This window comes from Myxine glutinosa, chromosome 5, assembly GCF_964187855.1.
Source record: "Myxine glutinosa chromosome 5, kmMyxGlut1.1, whole genome shotgun sequence".
Classification (NCBI taxonomy): domain Eukaryota; kingdom Metazoa; phylum Chordata; class Myxini; order Myxiniformes; family Myxinidae; genus Myxine; species Myxine glutinosa.
Genome location: NC_136265.1, coordinates 199,858,946 through 199,879,628, shown reverse-complemented (window position 1 = coordinate 199,879,628; position 20,683 = coordinate 199,858,946). Strand labels below are relative to the sequence as shown.

Below are 20,683 nucleotides of genomic sequence, written 5' to 3'. Positions count from 1 at the left end.
TGTCTTTGTCTTTGTCCCAGATTTCATGATATTGTGATATTAAAACATACAAACTATATGGAATTATATTGTTTTCTGTGCTTGCAGATACAAGTAATGATTCTGAAAGTTTGTGTGAATGAATTCTGAAAGCAGATACTCTGAAAGTTTGACGAAGATCCATTCAGCCATCTCTGAGAAAAATGGCGACACACAGACACACACACACAGACACACACAGACCAACGGCTCTCTTCTCCAGTAGACGAGGGAGATTGATTGGTAAAACCTCTGACAATTGTCACTGCTCAGTTCCCTAAGATGAATTTCGTGAACCGGATGGGTGGGAGATGTGTCTGATTTGCCGACTAACATCAAAATTCGCTTCAATAAGGGATAATAAACGCCTCGCCAATTCAAATTACGCATCGAATCGAGATGAGCACGTTCATCTTCCTGCTCATCCTCGTCGACCAATTCAGTGGTGTTGATGCTGCCATCATCAGAAGGCTTTGCTTTGTATGTGTGTGGTCATGGTGTTCGGCATTTCCAATTCTAGGCTGAGGTGAGTGTCTTCATCGGTAGAGGGGTCGAACTCCAAAAACAAATCTTATACACAGCTACAGGATCATTGTTCAATTTTTCCGCCATCGAAGAGGTTGTGCGATTAGACGCCATCTTGCTCACTGAGTCAATTCACTGGTAGGCGTGTCGATGTTGTCTCGAGATGACGTCATGTGCTGAAGGACCTTGTTTCTGGAGCCCACAAACATGCAATGAAAGGAGCCAGAGACAAGAGGGGGAGAGAGGGAAGCACAAAAGCACAAGAACAGCAAAGAACAAGGACGTCGGTAGATCTGTGGAAGGGGAGAGCTGGGGAGGAAGGAGGGTACATGGTATAAAGCAAATGAACACTACTAGGAATTTCAGGAAAGAAGTTGGGGATTTAATGAAGCGGATTTGGGGTGTTTTAACGGGGGAAGAAAAGATCAAGGTTTTGGATGTCGGAAGATAAGAGATGGTGGTGAACAGCTGTTTTAAATACCTGGAGGGAGGAGTGGGATTGAAGAGAATGAGGGAGTTTGTTCCAGAGGTGGGAGAAAAGAGGAATGAAAGAGTGAAGGTGAGCAGAGAGCCGAGATTTTGGCAGTTTCACCAGAAGACGGTTGCTGGCAGATCTTGTGCGTCCTGTAGGAATATTTGGGGGAAATAGGAGTCGGTATGAGACAAAAAAGACCACCAACCTGCCTGCGGTGAGTGAGAGAAAGGCCCTCAGAATCAGCTTCATCACGGGAGATTCCAATGATTCTGAAAGTTTTGGTTTCTACATCATGAAGCCGAGCTAGGTGTGAGGCAGGAGCACCAGCCCAGAGGGGAGAGCAGTATTCCATTGAGCTGTGCATGAAGATATGTAGAGAAGGCAATATGACTGCTTCCATTGTGCTATCATTTTAGTGAATGGAAATAAAAGTTTGAACCAATTAAAAGCACCTAAAACACAGATGAGGTGTTTTTTTTCCAAACAAAAAGCAAAAATCACTTTTATTTTCACTTTTTAAACTCGTCGAAATCAGTGAGCGGTTCCCATTTCCGAGGGTGTCCATCAAATGGTGGCATCCGGCTTTTATGGAGAACACCGGATGTTATTAAATTAATGTTGTGACATTTTAAATGTTATATACGTACATGATGAATCGCTATTACCATTAACCTATCGTGATTGCGAGCTCCAGTTGTGTGTATGAAATGGTTTGTGTTTTGCAGAATTTGACATCTTCGACAACAGTGTATTACCACAAAAGCGCTGTTTTGTGTATGCTGTTGCTTTCATTAACCTCAATCTGGATTTTCTTTGAGAAGCTGTTTCTGCCTCCACCAGAGCAGGAAGTGACCTTTCCTGATTGGATGAACAGCATTTTTTCGGCTCTAACGGTAAGTCTGCAGAAAATTGCCCGCAGATTGTATGCTTTTTAAGGCTGACTTTTGTATGTGTGTTTGTTTGTGTATATGTATGTATATGTATATATTGTTACGTATTACCTCGCCAAACCCTGGTTACGGTGCACCTCAGAGTCTGGAGCGGGAACACAGCAGAAAGATTTATTATTTTGCGTTTTCTAATAAACCATGGTAAAACCACATCAATTCAATTGTGGAACAAAACAAGTAATTATATTAACAAGTCTCACATGCACAATAATAACACTATGAAAGAAAGTACAATTAAAATATCACTAGCATCAAATGAACAATACCTGTGATGGTACCATCATTCCCCAATGCTTTCAAAGCAAGGAACTCACTACACCAAACGAGAGTGGAATGTGACATTCCCCAACGTCCGTGCACAAATCCCGACGCGGTGAGGGTCGAAATCATGCAGAATGGCAAAACAACAGGCAGGTATTGGCTCGGCTGTGGATGAGGAGTTACGAGGTGAGAGGTGGTTATAGGAATTGAGCCGATATGGAAACCAACGGCAATCCACACGGTGAGGTCGACATAGGAATCCCACTGACAAAACAAGATGTACCAAGATGACAGCCTCTTCGAGGACAAAATGGCGTATCGGCCTGCAATGGAGGCGCTCGCTCCCTCCAACAATGACTCACACTTGGTGATAAAACCTGAGACGCAGGATTAATTGCACTTCCAATATGTGACGATGTCGCGGACAATCCCTTTCCCGGGAAGCCTCAACTCATTCGCCACCTTTATAAAAAATGTCTGCTCGCAGCCCCGATGCGACTCACAGCTGTCTCTCTCCTCCTCTCTCCTCCTCTCGCCTCTTCCAGCCTCGTTGCTGCATCTTCCTTTCTCCTTCACAACAATTATTTTTACCTTTTACTAAAGTCATCTCCATATCACACAAAAATCTCAACAACAATATTACCTGAAACTAAAAATATTCCACAAGTATATAATAATAACAAAAGCGGAAGTGATAGATCCGTAACTATATATATATATTGTTACAGACGCGGTTTTAGATGTTATATTGACCGAGCGGTGGTGTATTACCGCGTCCGAACAGTTACTCCCCGATTAGAACCCAAACGTTGGCCGGATCGCACCGCAGCTGCTCAATGAGGGAAAAGACAAAAACGACGAATGCAAAGAGGAAAACGAAGGCAAAGAAAGGTTTGGAAATACTACTGACTTTATTGACTATTTACACACAAGCAAAAAGAAGCAGTCACGTTTATTTACAAGCACATAAGACGCAGGTGACACAGGGAAAATACTAGCTTATACAGACTTAATTAACCCAGGAGAGAACAAACAGAACAAACTCACGTACTCAAGAAGGATGGAAAGGCAGGAGGTGGATGGCTGGAGGGAGAGGGAGGTCCAAAGGGGTCCTGCAGCTCAACCGGCGCGTTTAGCAGCCGCCGTTCCTTTACGGTCCTGCTCCAAACCGCCGTCCAGGCCCCAAGTGGCTGTGGGGTGTTGATGCTGCTGTGGCCTCCGCTGCTTTCCCAGGACTTGTCTGACGCGTCTGGTCCAAACCCTCAACTCTTTCTTGGTTCACTCACTCCTCACCACCGACTCCTCACCGCAACCAACGCAACCACTGACCGCCACCACCGACTCCTCACCGCAACCAACTGACCACCGACTCCACTGACTGACTCTTCACGACTCTCTCTTGACGACCAACTCAAGTTGCTTCCTGCGTGCGCGCCTTTATAACGCCTCCGGCGATTAAGCCGCCGGCCTTTTTGGACACGCCCATCGGGGTGCTCACCTCGGCCCTGGTTGGTCGCGCGACCCTCTGGCTCCGCCCTTGATGATGACGGGCGGGCACGCCTTTCTTCTCCGATTCGAGCACATGGTCAATGGTGGTTTTGGAGGGGATGTAATATGGGCAATCGAGGCTCGGCAATGACGAGAGGGGGTGTAATATGGGCAATCGAGGCTCGGCAATGACGAGAGGGGATGTGAAGGAAATGAGGATTTTGGGGATGGGAATGAAAGGGGATCTATTCTCTTTCACTGGTGCAATGGAGTACTTCAATTAATGGGAGACACAGCCTTACCCTAAAACACAGAATAAGAGATAACTATCAACAGGGGTATTCTATTACTTGGCTGACGTGTATGCTTGTGGACTAATTATGGGATGCCCTTTCACCTTTACACAGCTCCGGAGGTAGGGGGGCGCAGAATAAACAATAATAATAATAGTACAGCACACAATCAAAAAACATACAGTCCTCATCTCCGCAACAATATATATATATATACATACATACATACATACATACATACATACATACATACATACATACATACATAAAAACAGGAGTGTCCGTCTGTCCCCAAACTAGTCCCTCAGTTTTGTGCATCGCCCCGCCAAACCTTCTGTGGAACATTTTGGGGTCCCAGCGGATGTGTAAACCTCTGACCACGATATGTGGTGGGAGTTTTAAAAAATTCCTCAATAAAATTATGATTTCGAAATTGACTCAATACGGAGCTGCTCCGAAATCCGGAAGTGAACAGATGATGACAATGGCCTGGTTTGATAATATCTCAATACAATCGTGATATAACACAGTATTTTGTTATCTTACTATAATTCACCAAATGTCTGTACGTCTGTTCGAAGGTACCGCAAAAACGGCTCAACCCATCGAAACGATATTTTGTGTGGGTAATCCTGGGATCTTCAGGAGTAAAGTAGGCTATTTAGTTTTCCCAATTTCAGCTTTGGTCTCCAGTATTCTCAGGTTTGGACTCCCGCATAACATTCACGTTCGCATAACGTCCCTTGTGACGATGTTCTAATTGTGACGATGTATGTGTTCACGGTAGTGTTTGACGTGACGGTGTGAACGTAATTTCGTAATGTTTTTCGTTTCGTAATCCTTTAATGAACGTTTGATGTTTAATGAACGTTTAATGTTTAATGAACGTTTAATGCCCTTCGATGTCCGGGGCCGCACACGCGCTACACTGGACGGGCCAGCGTTTACCTTGCCCTTTGGCTTCGCCGTCAGGCTCGGGTAAACCGCTGAGCCCCATCCGTGATGGGGACTGGGGCTTCAGACAGTGTCCTTCATTAAAAGTATAATAAACGCCGTCTCCATCGATCTTGCCAAGGCCGTAACAGCCGTAACGTTTAATCTCTACATGAGAGAATTCCACAGCTATTTGGGCAGTGTATACGCTAACGGATCGCTGTCGACATCGATCTTGCCAAGGCCGTAACAGCTATCGGCTCAAAATCCTTTCAATTGTTGATTTGGTACAGTTACACGTATCGGGAATTTGGTACACGTATCGGGAGTACATACGACATAGCGATTGTGAACACGATTATCGATCACGATCACGATCATAGTGTATCGATCACGATTTGAAACACGATGGAAAAATATTTACCGATATGAACAGTGATGTGGCTTTTATTGAAATTCTAAAGATACTGTTTAGATTTTGATTTGCGTGTGATGTGATTCAACGGATGTTTATATGAATCGTTTAAAATAAAAAAAGCCTTCAATTTCTGATATTTTGCCTTTTAATTTGGGCTTCCCAATTGAAGCCCCGCCCATAGGGCGGGTACCGTTGCTAGTCGTATTAATTTATGATTGGAATGATGCTGTTTGGAATGAAAATAGAGATATTGAGTTCAAATATATGAGGAAATGACGTGAGGGTTTCCACTCTCTATCCATGATATTCGCGGTTCGCCAGATGCAGATTCGCCATTGACTGGGTATAGAACCATTCAGACTGCGTACGTTTTTTGTCAAGTCCTTCACGAATCGGCTGTTTATGTCTGACGTTTGACTGAAGGTGGCACAGGAACGTAGAATTTCTTGGTTCCATGTTTAGCATTCCCCGTTTTGCGCATTGTTTGTTTGCTTTTGGCTTCCCCACCCGTGCATGGCACGAGTACCTCGCTAGTATGTACATATACATGTATATACTTACATACATATTTCAGTTTATGATCGCGGAACAACTCATTTAACTTGAATGTTGTATTTTCAACATGAATCAGAACATGAATAGGAAGACAAGTCTTTTGTTTTTATGTACTTTGGCTCTGATTTCATTCCGATCGTGCATGTGCAGAGAGGAGTGCGATGACTTTTTTTTTTTTTTTTTTTTTTTGTATACAGAATCGAGGCTCGTGAAAGAGCTAACATTTATCACATAAAAAAATCAAACAGACACACAAAGTATATAATGGGAGCGGTAGACAAGATGGGGAGAGAAGGGGAAGCACACAAACAACATTTGAGAGCGGGGACATCGGGAGATCTTCGTGGGAATGGGGGGGGGGGGGGGGGGTGGGAGAAGTATAAAACACAAGGACATTGCAAGGACCTCCAGGAAAGAAGTTGGTATTTCAAAAAAGTGGATCTGGGGTGACATTAACGGGGGTAGAAAAGATCAAGGTTTTGGATGGGGGAAGATAAGAGATGGTGGTGAACAGCTGTTTTAAAGACCTGGAGGGAGGAGTGGGATTGAAGAGTGAGGGCGTTTGTTCCAAAGGCGGGAGAAAAGAGGAATGAAGGAGTGAAGGTGAATAGACAGTCTTGATTTTGGCAGTTTAACCATAAGAGGGTTGCAGGCAGATCTTGTGCGACCTGTCAGAATATTTGGGGGGCAGAGCACAGAGAGAGCTGGGGAAGCAAGGCCGGAGAGCAGTCGGTAGAAGACAGAAAGACCACCAACATGCCTGCGGTGAGTAAGTGAAAGGCCCTCGGAGTTAACTTCATCTTGGGAGATTCCAATGATTCTGAAAGCTTTGGTTTCAACAGCGTGAAGCCGAGCTCGGTGAGAGGCAGGAGCACCAGCCCAGAGGGGAAAACAGCATTCCATTGAGCTGCGGATGAAAGCCTTGTATGGTTGTGGTGAGGAGCTCAGGGGTGCCAAGGAAGGACTTCGCACGACGGAGGATGCCCAGTCGCTGACTGGCTTTGGAGGCCAGATTTGAAATGTGGTTTTCCCAGGAAAGATCATGGCAGATAGTGAGACCCAAAAGGTTGAGTGACAGAACTTATTGGAGAGGATTGTTCAGAAAGTGGATGGGAGGGTTGTCCAGTCGGTCTTTTCGGAGAGACATAGTAAGAGTGTGAGATTTGTCAGGATTGAAAGACATGTTCCACTTGTTTGCCCAGTCTGTGATTTTGTCCAGGTCTGCAGAGAGTGAGGAGGCTGCAGACTGCCGATCTGATGGTTGAGGAATGGAGCGGCAGAGAGTGGAATCATCAGCAAAGAGATAGAGAGGATTTTCAAGAGAGTCAGAGAGATCATTGATGAAGACCAGAAAAAGCACAGTCAAACAAAGCACAGTTTACTCTGTCTGCCGGACAGTCAAACAAAAGTGAAAATCATTCCAAAGAGGAAACTTACTGTTTTTAATTAAGGACGTCATAAAGGACACAAACAACAATCACAAATAATTAATGTAACATGTCAGACCGATGGTGATAGATGGCGCGGAAAATGGCGGTAAAACCCATAATTTGAATACACTACGCACGATTAAAACTCATACTTGAGATATTTTATAATAAATTAGTTCAGATGATCGAAGAAAGACGATCTTCAAGTCAGGATCTCTTCCATTGTTTCTGGGAATTTTCTACACCCTGCATATTCAATGCCAAACCTGTACTGTGCTGATGAAGAAGAGTTTGTGTTCAAGAGTTTTAGAACATGCTGAGCATCGATGTGGCTCTCAGTCCCGTTGTTCCCGAATCCAGTTCTTGCACTGACTCTTCTTCATCGCTGCACTCGCACTCTTTGTTTGTCTAATACATTTTTAGCTCACCTGGAACGAAGTTCAGGTGAGCTTATGCGATGGCGCGTTGTCTGTTCAGCCGTCCATCCGTAAACTCTTGAAACTTCTTTCCCGAAACCGCTGATGGGATTGCGAGCAAATTATGGAACAAACGATATTTGTTGTGATGTGACGAACGTTTGTTCACGGCATTAAAAAAATCGGGGTCTAATGGGGTTTACCGGGGGTCAAAGTGGATCTAGGTTTGACCCCCCAAAATAGACATTTGCTTTTCCCTCTGAAACTACACACACAATTTCGATGAAACTTGACTACACCTTCATCACCTGTGATGTACTGAAGAATGTTTACGGTGCTAAGAAAATCGAAGTCTGTTGAGGTCTACGGGGGGTCAAAGTGGGTCCAGGTTTGACCCCATGAAATAGATATTTGTTTTCTTCTCTGAAACTACACACACGCTTTTGATGAAACTTTACCACAACCTTCATCAACCGTGCTGTACCAAGATTTGTTCACGGCATTAAAAAAAATCTGCCCCTTTGGGTATCTACGGGGGGGGGGGGGGGGGGCGTTGCCCACCAAGATAGGTATCTGCTTTGTTATGAGTAACTACACATGCAATTCTGATGAAACATCACCCATGTTGTACCAGAGTTTGTTCCTGGAATTTAAAAATCGGGGTATAATGTGGTCTACGGGGGGGGGGGGGGGGGGGTGCTTGCCTCTCAAGATAGGTATTTTTTACAAGGTATTTACATTTTACAACATCTATAACAAGATGTTGCCTCCAAATAAATCCGTTCAGGCCCATCCGCGGTCTCTGGTGTTATCCGGAGTCCACGACAGTATTTTTTGTTTGTTTGTTTAAAGTCTGATGAATATGTATAGTATGATTCGACATACTGCGTTGTCTTTCTGCAACCATTGCAATTGGTTTAAAATACCTTTAGTCGGTGCAGTATACTGTTTATTCCGCCAGGTGAGCGCCAGGTGCATTGCCCCTATGTTTATTTTTCGATTCAGATGTTTTAACAAATTTCAACAAATATGTTGTAGTATCATATAGTTTCATTTGTTTTCCGCTCTATGTAGGTTTGCTTTTAATTCCCATGTTTTGTTGTCTGCCTGAACAGGAGAAAACGTTTGTTGATTGGTTTTATACCGCTGACAGACAGGAATCACCACTCGCCTTTTGGCAAGATCCTTCCTTGTGGGGTTTTTTCTGGTTTGTTCTTCTGTTGCCAAAAATACTTGATTTTCTTGTAATCAGGCTCTGGCAAAAGCGTCAGGTGAGTGGATGATTGATAACTGTTTAGGTTTTTTTTCATTATTGTTGATATTTGCAGACAATAAAATGGGTTTAATAATAAGATTATTGAAACTATTTTTCTCCCATGGGGCAAAGCTGTCGAGAACAGTGTTTGTCTGTCCGTATGTATGAAAGTTTTAATAACATACATATGGAGTTTTTAAAAACTTCTAAAGAGTTCACAGCCCCCCCCCCCCCCCCTAATTAGGGTAGAACTTTGATGAATAGCATCACTTGGTAGGTGTTCACACCTGGTGAATCGGCAGGTGTTCACATGCTCCAATCACGACGTGACTTTGAATTCTTGAAAATCAAAAGAATATCCATCAACGATGTTATTAAATTAATGTTGTGACATTTTAAATGTTATATACATACGTACATGATGAATAGCTATTACCATTAACCTATCATGATTGCGAGCTCCAGTTGTGTGTATGAAATGGTGTGAAATGGTGTGTTTTGCAGAATTTGACATCTTCGACAACAGTGTATTACCACAAAAGCACTGTTTTGTGTATGCTGTTGCTTTCATTAACCTCGATCTGGATTTTCTTTGAGAAGCTGTTTCTGCCTCCACAAGAGCAAGAAGTGATCTTTCATGATTGGATATACAACAGTATATCACCACATAAGTTCTGTTTTGTGATTGCTGTTGCTTTCATTGCCCTCAAACTGCATTTTGATTGAGAAGCTGTGTCTGCCTCTGCCAAAGCAGGAAGTGACCTTTCATGATTGGATATATAAACGTGTATTACCACATAAGCGCTGTTTTGTGTATGCTGTTGCAGTTGCTTTAATTTTACTCAATCTGGATTTTCTTTGAGAAGCTGTTTCCACCTCCACCAAAGAAGGAAGTGACCTTTCATGATTGGATAAACAGCATGTTTCCGACTCCACCGGTAAGTCTGCAGAAAATTGCCGACAGATTGTATGCTTTTTAAGGCTGACGTGTGTGTGTGTGTGTGTGTGTGTGTGTGTGTGTGTGTGTGTGTGTGTGTGTGTGTGTGTGTGTGTGTGTGTGTGTGTGTGTGTGTGTGTGTGTGTGTGTGTGTGTGTGTGTGTGTGTATATGTATGTATATGTATATGTTACGTATTACCTCGCCAAACCCCGGTTACGGTGCACCTCAGAGTCTGGAGCGGGAACACAGCAGAAAGATTTATTGTTTTGCGTTTTCTAATAAACCATGGTAAAACCACACCAATGCAATTGTGGAACAAAACAAGTAATTGTATTAACAAGTCTCACATGCACAATAATAACACTATGAAAGAAAGTACAATGAAAATATCACTAGCATCAAATGAGCTATACCTGTGATGGTACCATCATTCCCCAATGCTCTCAAAGCAAGGAACTCACGATACGCCAAACGTGAGTGGAATGTGACATTCCCCAACGTCCGTGCACAAATCCCGACGCGGTGAGGGTCGAAATCGTGGAGAACGGCAAAACAACAGGCAGGTATTGGCGCGGCTGTGGATGAGGAGTTACGAGGTTAGAGGTCGTTATAGGAATTGAGCCGATATGGAAACCAACGGCAATCCACACGGTCAGGTCGATATGGGAATCCCCACTGACAAAACAAGATGTACCAAGCTGACAGCCTCTTTGAGGACAAGATGGCGTATCGGCCTGTAATGCAGGTGCTCGCTCCCTCCAACAATGACTCACACTTGGTGATAAAACCTGAGACGCAGGTTTAATTGCACTTCCAATATGTGACGATGTCGCGGGCAATTCCTTTCCCGGGAAGCCTCAACTCATTCGCTACCTATATCAAAAATGTCCGCTCGCAGCCTCAACACGACTCACAGCTGTCTCTCACCTCTTCTGGCCTCTTTTCCGCATCTTCCTTTCTCCTTCACAACATTTATTTTTACCTTATACTGATGCACTCCCACCTTCACCTCAAACTCATCACTGTTCCCGTCCTTCGTCCTTACAGCTGTGCGCGCTCTTTTGTACATTGCCATCACGACTCTGATCAACCATGCCTCCACTCCTAACTTCCTCAATGCCCATGTCACTACTTCATGTGGAACCCTATCGAATGCTTTCTCCAGGTCAACAAACCCAAGAAACAACTTCTTCCTCTTCTCCATGTACTTCTCCTGCAATTGCCTCACAATAAAAAGCACGTCTGTCGTTCCTCTTCCTGGCATAAATCCAAACTGCATTTCGTCAATCTTCACTTTCTTCCTTATCCTCCTCTCCAACACCCTTTCCAATACCTTCATTCCATGCTCCAATAACTTTATCGCTCGATACGAGCCACAGTCCAGAGGGTCACCCTTCCCCTTGTATATAGGGACAAGGGTACTCAGTTCCCAATCCACTGGAATGCGGCCTTCTTTCACCACCAGATTGCAGATCTCTGTCATTCTCTTCACACCCCAATTTCCCGCTGCCTTCAACATATCTCCCACAACACCCGTCGGCCCTCCCGCTTTTCTACTCTTCATTGCTGTAATCGCTTCCTCAACTTCCTTCTCGGTTATCTTCTCTGCCGGTCCTAAAACTGGGTTACTCTCTATGTTGCCATCCCATTCATTCTCTGCATTCAACAGTATTTCCATATATCTCTTCCATCTTCCTTTAATTCCATCTGGGTCCACAACGATTTGTCCCACTTCATCCTTCAAGCAACTCACCCCCATCACATCACACCTCTCTTTCGCCATCTGCTTTGCAATCCTGAATACCGCTCTCTGACCCTCTTCCAAATCCAAGCGTTCTCCGAACATTTTCCTACATGCCTCCTGCGCCTTTGCTACCTCTTTCTTTGCAGCCTTCTTGGCTGCCTTATAACTTTCATGCTCTTCCTTTTCTGCCCCCGTACCCTTCACCTTCTGCCACTCCTTGAACTTCTTCCTCTTCTCGTCAATCTTCTTTCCAACTTCATCATCCCACCACCATGTTTCCGAGTGCCTCGGTGGTCCTTTTGTCCATCCACATATCTCACCAACTGCTCCCAACAGACTATCTTTCATTGACATCCAACCACTTTCAAGCTCAACCACATCATCCTCTACCATACTCGGTCTCTCTTTTAATGCCTCCCTCACTGTCACCTCTTTCAACCTCCACACCTTCATTCTCGGTTGGTACTTCACCCGCCGAGCTCTCTTCGCACCTTTCAACCTTATGTCGCAGACAACCAAGTGGTGCTGTGAAACAGCCTCCTCCCCCGGGATCACCTTTGTGTCCCGGAGGTGCCCCCTATCTCGCCTACGCACCATCAGGTAGTCAACGGTTGTTGTCGACCCACCTGACGTGTATGTGACAAGCTTATTATCCTCTTTCTGGAACTGAGTATTACAAATCAACAAATCAGCTCCATCAGCAAACTCCAAAATCCTTTCACCTTCTCCATTTCTCACACCATATCCGTAACCCCCATGAACTCCATCAAAACCGTCCATACTCCTTCCCACATGTCCATTTAGGTCTCCTCCTACCACAACAACTTCCTTATCTTTCACGCTTTCCATCAGCTTCTCTATTGCACACCAGAACTTGTCCTTCTCTTCATCGCTCCGAACAACCTGCGGAGCATATTCCGAGATGACGTTCACCAAGAGCTTTCCAATCATCATTTTCACCATCATCAACCTATCACTCACTCTCGTCACACTCACCATACTGTCGACAAACTCCTCAGAAAACAGGACACCAACACCATTCACACCTTCTGGGCACCCTTTCCACACAAACTTGTATTTCTGTCCCTGCCTACCCTTCACCATTCTCACACCACTTCCCTTCCATCTTGTCTCCTGCACACAACATATGTCGACTTCTTCTGACCAATACTTCCACCACTTCTCCTGATCTCCCTGTCATTGTCCCTACATTCCATGTCCCAAACCTCAGAAACCGATCTCCACGTTGGACTAAGTCCAATGCTATTTGTAGCTGTGATGGAGGTGCTCTCTCAGACCGTAAAGGAGGGTTTCCCGTGGGAGTTGTTGTATGCAGATGATCTGGTGTTGATTGCGGAAAGTATGGATGGATTGAAGGAAAAGATGAACAAGTGGAAGGAATATATGGAGACAAAAGGACTGAAGGTGAATATCGGAAAGACGAAGGTGATGGCAAGTGGTAAAGCATGTGGTGAGGTGGAAAGAACTGGGAAGTGGCCGTGTGCTGTGTGCAGGAAGGGTGTCGGAGTGAACTCCATTAAATGTACAATGTGCGCTGAGTGGGTTCATCAAAAATGTAGTGGTCTGAGAGGGTCATTAACCAGTGTGGCATCTACATTCAATTGTAAGGTGTGCACAGAGGGAGCTGCAGATGGAGGAAATGTTGAGTTGGATCTTGGAGACGGCGTGAAGCTGGAAGGTGTGAAAACATTTTGTTACCTCGGAGACATGCTGAATGGAGAAGGTGGATCAGACTCTGCAATGGTTGCTGGAGTGGGATGTGCATGGAAGAAGTTTCTGGAACTGAGTGGTGTGTTGACGAGGAGGGGAGTGTCGTTGAAGCTGAAGGGAAAGGTGTATGCTGCATGTGTGAGAAGTGTTATGATTTATGGGAGCGAGACATGGGTAATGAACGTAGAGTAGCAACGAAGGCTGCAAAGGGTGGAAATGCTAATGGTTCGGTGGATGTGCGGAGTATCGTTGACAGAGAGGAAGACAAATGATGAATTGCGAAAGATGATGGGAATAGAGCCTGTGATTGATGCTGTGAAGAGGAACAGGTTGAGATGGTTTGGTCATGTGTTGAGGAAGGATGAAAGTGACTGGTTGAGAAGAGTGATGGAAATGAATGTAGAAGGAAGTAGAGGACAGGGAAGACCGAGAAAGACTTGGCTAAAGATGGTAGAAGAAGAAATGCGGGCAAGGGGGTGAACAAGGGGAGATGCAGAAAATAGGGCAAAATGGAGAAGATTGTCATGGGGACCGCAAGGCTAGCCCCCGCTCTAGCAGGGAAAATGGACTTAAAATGCATGTTGTACACACATACACACACACACACACACACACACACACAGACACACACACACACATCCACACACATGTACACCGACACACATGCATACACACACACACACACATACATACACACATACACATACAGACACACATATACACATACACATCCACACACATGTACACCGACACACATGCATACACATACACACACACACATGCATACACATATACACATTTACACATATACGCATACAGACACACACACACACACACATATATAAACACACACACACACACACACACACACACACACACACACACACACACATATATATACACACACATATATGCACACACACACACGTACACACACATACACACACACGTACACCGACACACATGCATACACATACACACACACACACATATATACACATACATACATACATACATACACACACATACATACACACACATATACACATACAGACAAACACACATATACACATACACACACACACACACACACACACACACACACACACACACACACACACACACACACGTACACCGTCACACATGCACACAGATACACATACCCATACACAAACACACACACATATATATACACACACACATGTGCACCGACACACATGCACAGACATACACATACATACACACACACACACACACACACACACACACACACACACACACACACACACACACACACACACATATATATATGCACACACACACACACACATACACACACACACACACACACACATATATATGCACACACACACACGTACACACACATGTACATTTAAATTCAGATCCTGGGGGGACAGGGCCTTCTCCATCGCTGCTCCCGCCCTCTGGAACTCACTACCTCACACCATCAGAGACTCCTCCTCACTCACCACATTCAAAACATCACTCAAGACCCACCTGTTCAACACTGCATTCAACATTCAACCCACAGCATTTAACCTCTGACTATCTCTTCTCCTTCTCCTTCCTTTCGCTTTGATTATTTACCTATTGATTTTTGTCTTTTTGCACTTGTTTTCTGTACTCTGTCAAAGCGCCTTTGGGCTTCTTGAAAAGCGCTATATAAAATAAATGTATTATTATTATTATTATTATTATTATTATTATGTGTCTTTTGGGCGGTGTATAAGAACATCACATTCCTATCTCTCCCGGGAAAACCAATGTTACTCTTTTCGTTACAGAATACGAAATGACGTTTTTAAAATCAAAGATTTCAAATAATCTTTAAAGTGCACGTACACACGTGAAATGAACACGTGAACCTTTACTTCCGGATAATAATGTTGAATGAAACAAGAACGAAGAAATACATGTCGGCATCATTGTTGACGTTTTTGTGACGACTGTCATCAAAAGTAAAAGTAATATATCTTAACGGAAAAGAAAAAGCGAATTATTAATATATGTTGAGATTTTCTCTGTCTGTTATTTTAGGCGGTGTATTTTCGTGTATCATTGTGGCGCGATTTTTAAAAATATATCTCTGCATTTTCCCGTGTGTGTGTGTGAATGTTCTCAATTATTTCTGACACAGGGTCTAAAACCATCGATAAAAATGAAATCAGATGGTGAATTCGAGATAAAATCGTGAGGGTGACAATGAATGGGCTTTATGGTACAGGCCTTTTAGAATTCATTTCGTTCGATAAACTGAAACTTTCATGGGATTTTCTTCCCGTTTTTTTTTCAACCGAGTCTAAAACTATGTTAGTGACTGTTAAAAATGAAATGATATATCGAATTTGAGTTGAAATAAACCTGTGAGAGAGTGAAAGACAGCACGGGCCTAACTAAACAGGCCTCAAAGCTATTCGAGTTAATAAAATGGTGGATATTTGTTTTTATGAAGCCTCTCCAAGAATGGGTGGAGCTACTCTCTAAACGGAGTAAGCCACACCCCTGGACAGACAGACAGAATCACCTACGCCTATTATAATATACTAGTGGGGTCACCTGTGGGAATCCCACGGGCATGGATGTGTGTGACATTTCGACATATTGAGTTAGGTGCTGCACCTGCACATTCAGTTATATAAAATGGTTTCTGGCAATTGATCACATCCACAAATGATGTAATCCACACAATTTATGTACTTTACATAACGTTGATAGGAATACATGCCCGTGTAGATGGGAAATACAGTTTGTTTGAAATAAATCACAAATATCAGAAGAAAGTTTTTCCCACGGGCATGTACCCGGCCTCACACTCCTCTCCAATCGCGCCTCACACTCCTCTACAACCCCTCACACTCCTCTACAACCCCTCACACTCCTCTACAACCCCTCACACTCCTCACCAACCCCTCACACTCCTCACCAACCCCTCACACTCCTCTCCAAGCCCTCACACTCCTCTCCAAGCCCTCACACTCCTCTCCAATACCCCCTTGCACTCCTCTCCAATACCCTCCTCACACTCCTCTCCGCTCCAATCGGCCCTCACTCTCCGCTCCAATCGCGCCTCACACTCCTCTCCAATCGTGCCTCACACACCTCTCCAATCGTGCCTCACACGCCTCTCCAATCGTGCCTCACACTCCTCTCCAATCGCGCCTCACACTCCTCTCCAATCGCGCCTCACACTCCCCTCCAATCACTCCTCACTCTCCTCTCCAATCGCTCCTCACTCGCCTCTCCAATCGCTCCTCATACTCCCCTCCAATCACTCCTCACTCTCCTCTCCAATCGCTCCTCACTCGCCTCTCCAATCGCTCCTCACTCGCCTCTCCAATCGGCTTTCCCCGTCTCGTTTCTCTCGTTTTTCTCCCGTCTCGTTCTTTTTCTTGCTCCAAATCGGCCCGTCTCGCCCGTCGGCCCGTCGGAATCGGAAATCGGCCCGTCTTGCTTTCGTGCTTGCGCGTAAATAAATTGTGTTCATTACACCATTTCTGGCCGTAAAACATTGCTTCAAAAAGGGGACCAAAAAAACAACAACTACCACGGTCCCCGAAAAGCCAACCCCCGCTTTGCGGGGAAAAATGGCCTCTAAACGGTGGTTACACCATTTCTGGATCTGATGACTTGCCAGTAACCATTTTGTAAAATTGAATGTGCAGCATCTAACTCAATATGTCGAAATGTCACACACATCCATGCCCGTGGGATTCCCACGGGTGACCCCGCAAGTTTGCATTGACGTTCGTCGATGGACTCGTTCGCCCGTCTCATTCGTTTTCTTGCTGCATCCTGTTCAAGTCTGCGTTCTTCATCGATCGTCTCATTCATTTTGGAAATAGAAGTTTCCACGCAGCGCATGAATTGTCACGATCCTCAAGAGGAATTTGTCTCGTAATCATCAAATGATAAATGGCAAGTAAATTATATTGTGGAAAATTAAAGATTTCAAATAAACCTATTTAAAGTGTATGCGCACATAACTAATTTTAAAAAACGAAGAAATATCTCTCGGTAATTTCCTGAAACATATTTTACTTCCGGCTAATGATGTTGAATGAAATAAAAACGAAGAAATATATGTTGGCATCATTGTTGACGTTTTTGTGACGACTGTCATCAAACGAAAAAGTAATATATTGTTGCGAATATGGAATTTGGCCTCCATATCCGCTTGTAAATATTCCCCTATTTTCTCCAATACTCCCCAACTTTCCCCAATCCCCCATTCCCTAGTCCCATTGCATGTAAATAACAATCAGTAGAGCCGACCTTCCCCTTATTCCCCCATTAAATGTCGTGCCCAGGTCCACCGCACCACAGGTAGACAACTTTCGGACATCTTCCTAGTTATTCTTATTCTATGTCAGTTAAGGCCTCGTTTCCATTAATTATGACTCTTCGTTGCACCAGAATGTGATTATATGGCACCAGTAGTGAGTTTAGGACCTTCCCATACCTCCTCCCATCTTCTTCCCCAACCAACTATGGCTGCAGCAACGGAGGGGATGGGGGCGGCGCGGCGGCGCGGGGGGGAGGATGCGTCCTCACACCGGCTCGATTAGCGCCATTGACCACGCGCTCCACGGGGTTACCACGGAGGGGCTGGCTGTCAGCTCCTCCTCAAGGGCGGAGCCTGGTAACCCCCCGCACCCAATCAGAGGGGCGGACCGATTCCATCTGGGGCGGCGCTAGCGAGCCGAGGGCGTGTCACTCCCCGCCGGATATACGCAGCCGCTGGCCGGACGTGACGTCAGATTCGCCCCCAGCTGGAAAAAGACGGACCTGCGAGCGCTGAAACAGATGCGCCTGAGTTTGGAGAGGCCTGAGAAAGAACGTCACCTCTGAGCGCTGCGACGAGACCTCCCCGCATCTCTGGACCGAACCGTGTACCCTGCTTTGAGCCAAGAGTGCACCTTGAGCCATCGCTATCTGCCTTTCCTAGCCATCAAACCCCGTGTGAGTCAGCGTTGTCCCGTTTATCTGTGGTCTGTCTAGGGTTAATATAGGAGTGTGTCTAAGTGCCTGTCTTCCTGTAATATACCTCTAGCCCCTGTAATCTAACCTTTTTCCGTACGAATATACTTGAGAATCGAAACGTTGGTGTCGTATTGTGTCATTATAACCCAGCCGGGTGTCTTCTTTTTCCTTCATTGGTCTAGCATAGCGCGACTAGTCAACCCCGGGTGCAATCGGGGTAACTTGTGCAGACGTGGTCGTACCATAAAACCGCTCGGGAAATAACATCCAAGCCACGTCTGTAACAATTGGTGTCGGGAGTGAGATTCGAGGCCCGACCAAATTTTGAAAAAAAAAAAACGAATAGAGGAAAAAAAAAATTTGGTCAAAATTTGGAGCGGCCGAAATTTGTTTTGTTTTACGAAACTCGAATTTTGCAAGTCGCGCTATGGCGGATCAAGACGGCTGGGGTCCGGTAGGGGAGAGTGAAGTAGGGTCGGTCCAGGACCAAATTGAGGGACATGAGGGACATGAGGAGAGCGAAGCAGCGAGGGTAGCAAACGCACAAAATGGCGCCTCGCTGGTCACCGCGCCCGCGACCGTAGCAGCGCCGCCGATGGATTGGGGCCTATTTATGGAACAAATAAAGGCGCTCATGGTCCAGACAAGTGAAGACCTGAGGAATGACTTGGGAAACCAAATGGGGGTAATGAGGGACGAAGCGAGGGCTCGGAGTGAGCAATTGGGGGTAATGAGGGACGAAGCGAGGGCTCGGAGTGAGCAATTGGGGGTAATGAGGGACGAAGCGAGGGGTACCGGTGAGAAGTTAGACAATAATTTTGAGGAGTTAGACAAGAAAATTGGGAAGTTAGACAATAATTTTGAGGAGTTAGACAAGAAAATTGGGAAGTTAGACAAAAATTTTGAGGGGTTAGACAATGGGATAAAAGAGGTGAGAAATGGGTTAGAGGGGGTAGAAAATAGAATGGCTGCCCAGGAGAATCAGATAGAGGGAGTGAAAACTGGGTTAACGGGGGTAGAAAACAGAATGGCCGCTCAAGAGAATCAAATGGAAGGGATGCAAAAAGGGTTAGAGGGGTTAGAAAACACCATGGAAGGCAAATTGAGGGACATGAGGGACCAAGCGGAAAGGGAAGTTAACCAAATGGGGCAGCAGATAGAGGGGGTCAGAATGGGGGTAGAAACCAAACTGGATGCTCACAGGGAGGAAATGGAGCAGATGAGGGTGGCATCTGGGCAGGAGATGCAAGAGATGGGAGAGGAGATCAGAAGAGGAGTGAGTGAGGAGGTCGGAGGAGTGCGCGAGGAGGTGAGGCACTGTAAGGAGCGCATGGAGAAAGAGGTGAGAAAGGGGACTGTAAAGTTACAAGGGGGCATAGAGGACCTGACGCAGGAGGTGGAGCAGCTGACGGTGGGACAGACGGAGTTAGTGGAGCAGGTTCAAAGGAACACTGCGGTATTAGGAGGTTTAAAGGCGACACAGAAAGAACTAAAAGATGACTTGGTAGCGACGAAGAGGGAATGTCAGATGGTACGTGAGGGACTGACAACAAGGCTGGACGAGGTGATAGAGGTAATGGAGACGAAGGACCGACAGGTAAGGACGCACATGGAAACGGTCAAGGTAGCCTTGGAGGACGAGCTTGAGGAGACATACCAGGGAATAAAAGAAGTGAAGCACAAATTAGAAGAAGTGGAAGAAGGGATGAGCGAAATTAAGAAGCGACGGAGAGGGGATAAGAAAGAGATAAAAGAGGAGATAAAAGAATTGGTCCAAAGTCTGTGTTTGGATCGTGATGATGTGCTCATTAACCGGATGAGGGATTCGCAGGTGATGGAGGAGAAGCGAAGAGGAAGAGGACCCGGTGTAAGTGGTGACCAATATGGTCGTGCGTATGATGCGCCAGGGGATTTAAGGAGCTTGGGGGTCGAGATGGACCCGGGTGTTCGTGAGAGGCCGTTGGTGAAGTGTGCGACAGGTCTGGTGTGCGAAAAAGGAGGTGTGCGAGAAAATCCGACTCTGGGGTGTGTGAGGAAAAAGTGCGTGCCAAGGAGTGAGTGTGCTGGCGAGAGTGAGTCGGTCGTAGCGCGTGTGCGAGGGAGCACGTGGAAGCGCGGTGTGGTGAGTGTTACAGAGGGTGTAACGGGAGAGTGTGCGCGAGAAAGGTGTGTGACGGACAGGTGCATGAGGAAAGAGTGCGCTGTCAGAAGTAAGGAAGAGTGTCCACCTGTGGTGAGTGTTACAGAGGGT

At 45.4% G+C, this 20,683-nt stretch overlaps 1 protein-coding gene across 3 annotated transcripts in view; it reads left to right on the top strand.

The window, feature by feature from the left end:
• Window positions 1-20,683, top strand: part of LOC137426485 (uncharacterized) — a 76,384-nt gene that overhangs the window by 11,351 nt on the left and 44,350 nt on the right. For 2 of the 3 annotated variants that reach the window (XR_013623675.1, XM_068115058.2), the window contains exons 3-5: window positions 1,744-1,911; window positions 8,878-9,033; window positions 9,522-9,955. Coding sequence is in view for 1 of the 3 variants with exons in the window: in XM_078779350.1 (XP_078635476.1) it covers window positions 1,744-1,911; window positions 8,878-9,033; window positions 9,522-9,743 (546 nt within the window). In the remaining 2 variants the exon portion in view is untranslated. Of the gene's footprint in view, window positions 1-1,743; window positions 1,912-8,877; window positions 9,034-9,521; window positions 10,260-20,683 lie in introns of those variants that run through there. The other variant, XM_078779350.1, reaches the window with a different exon arrangement.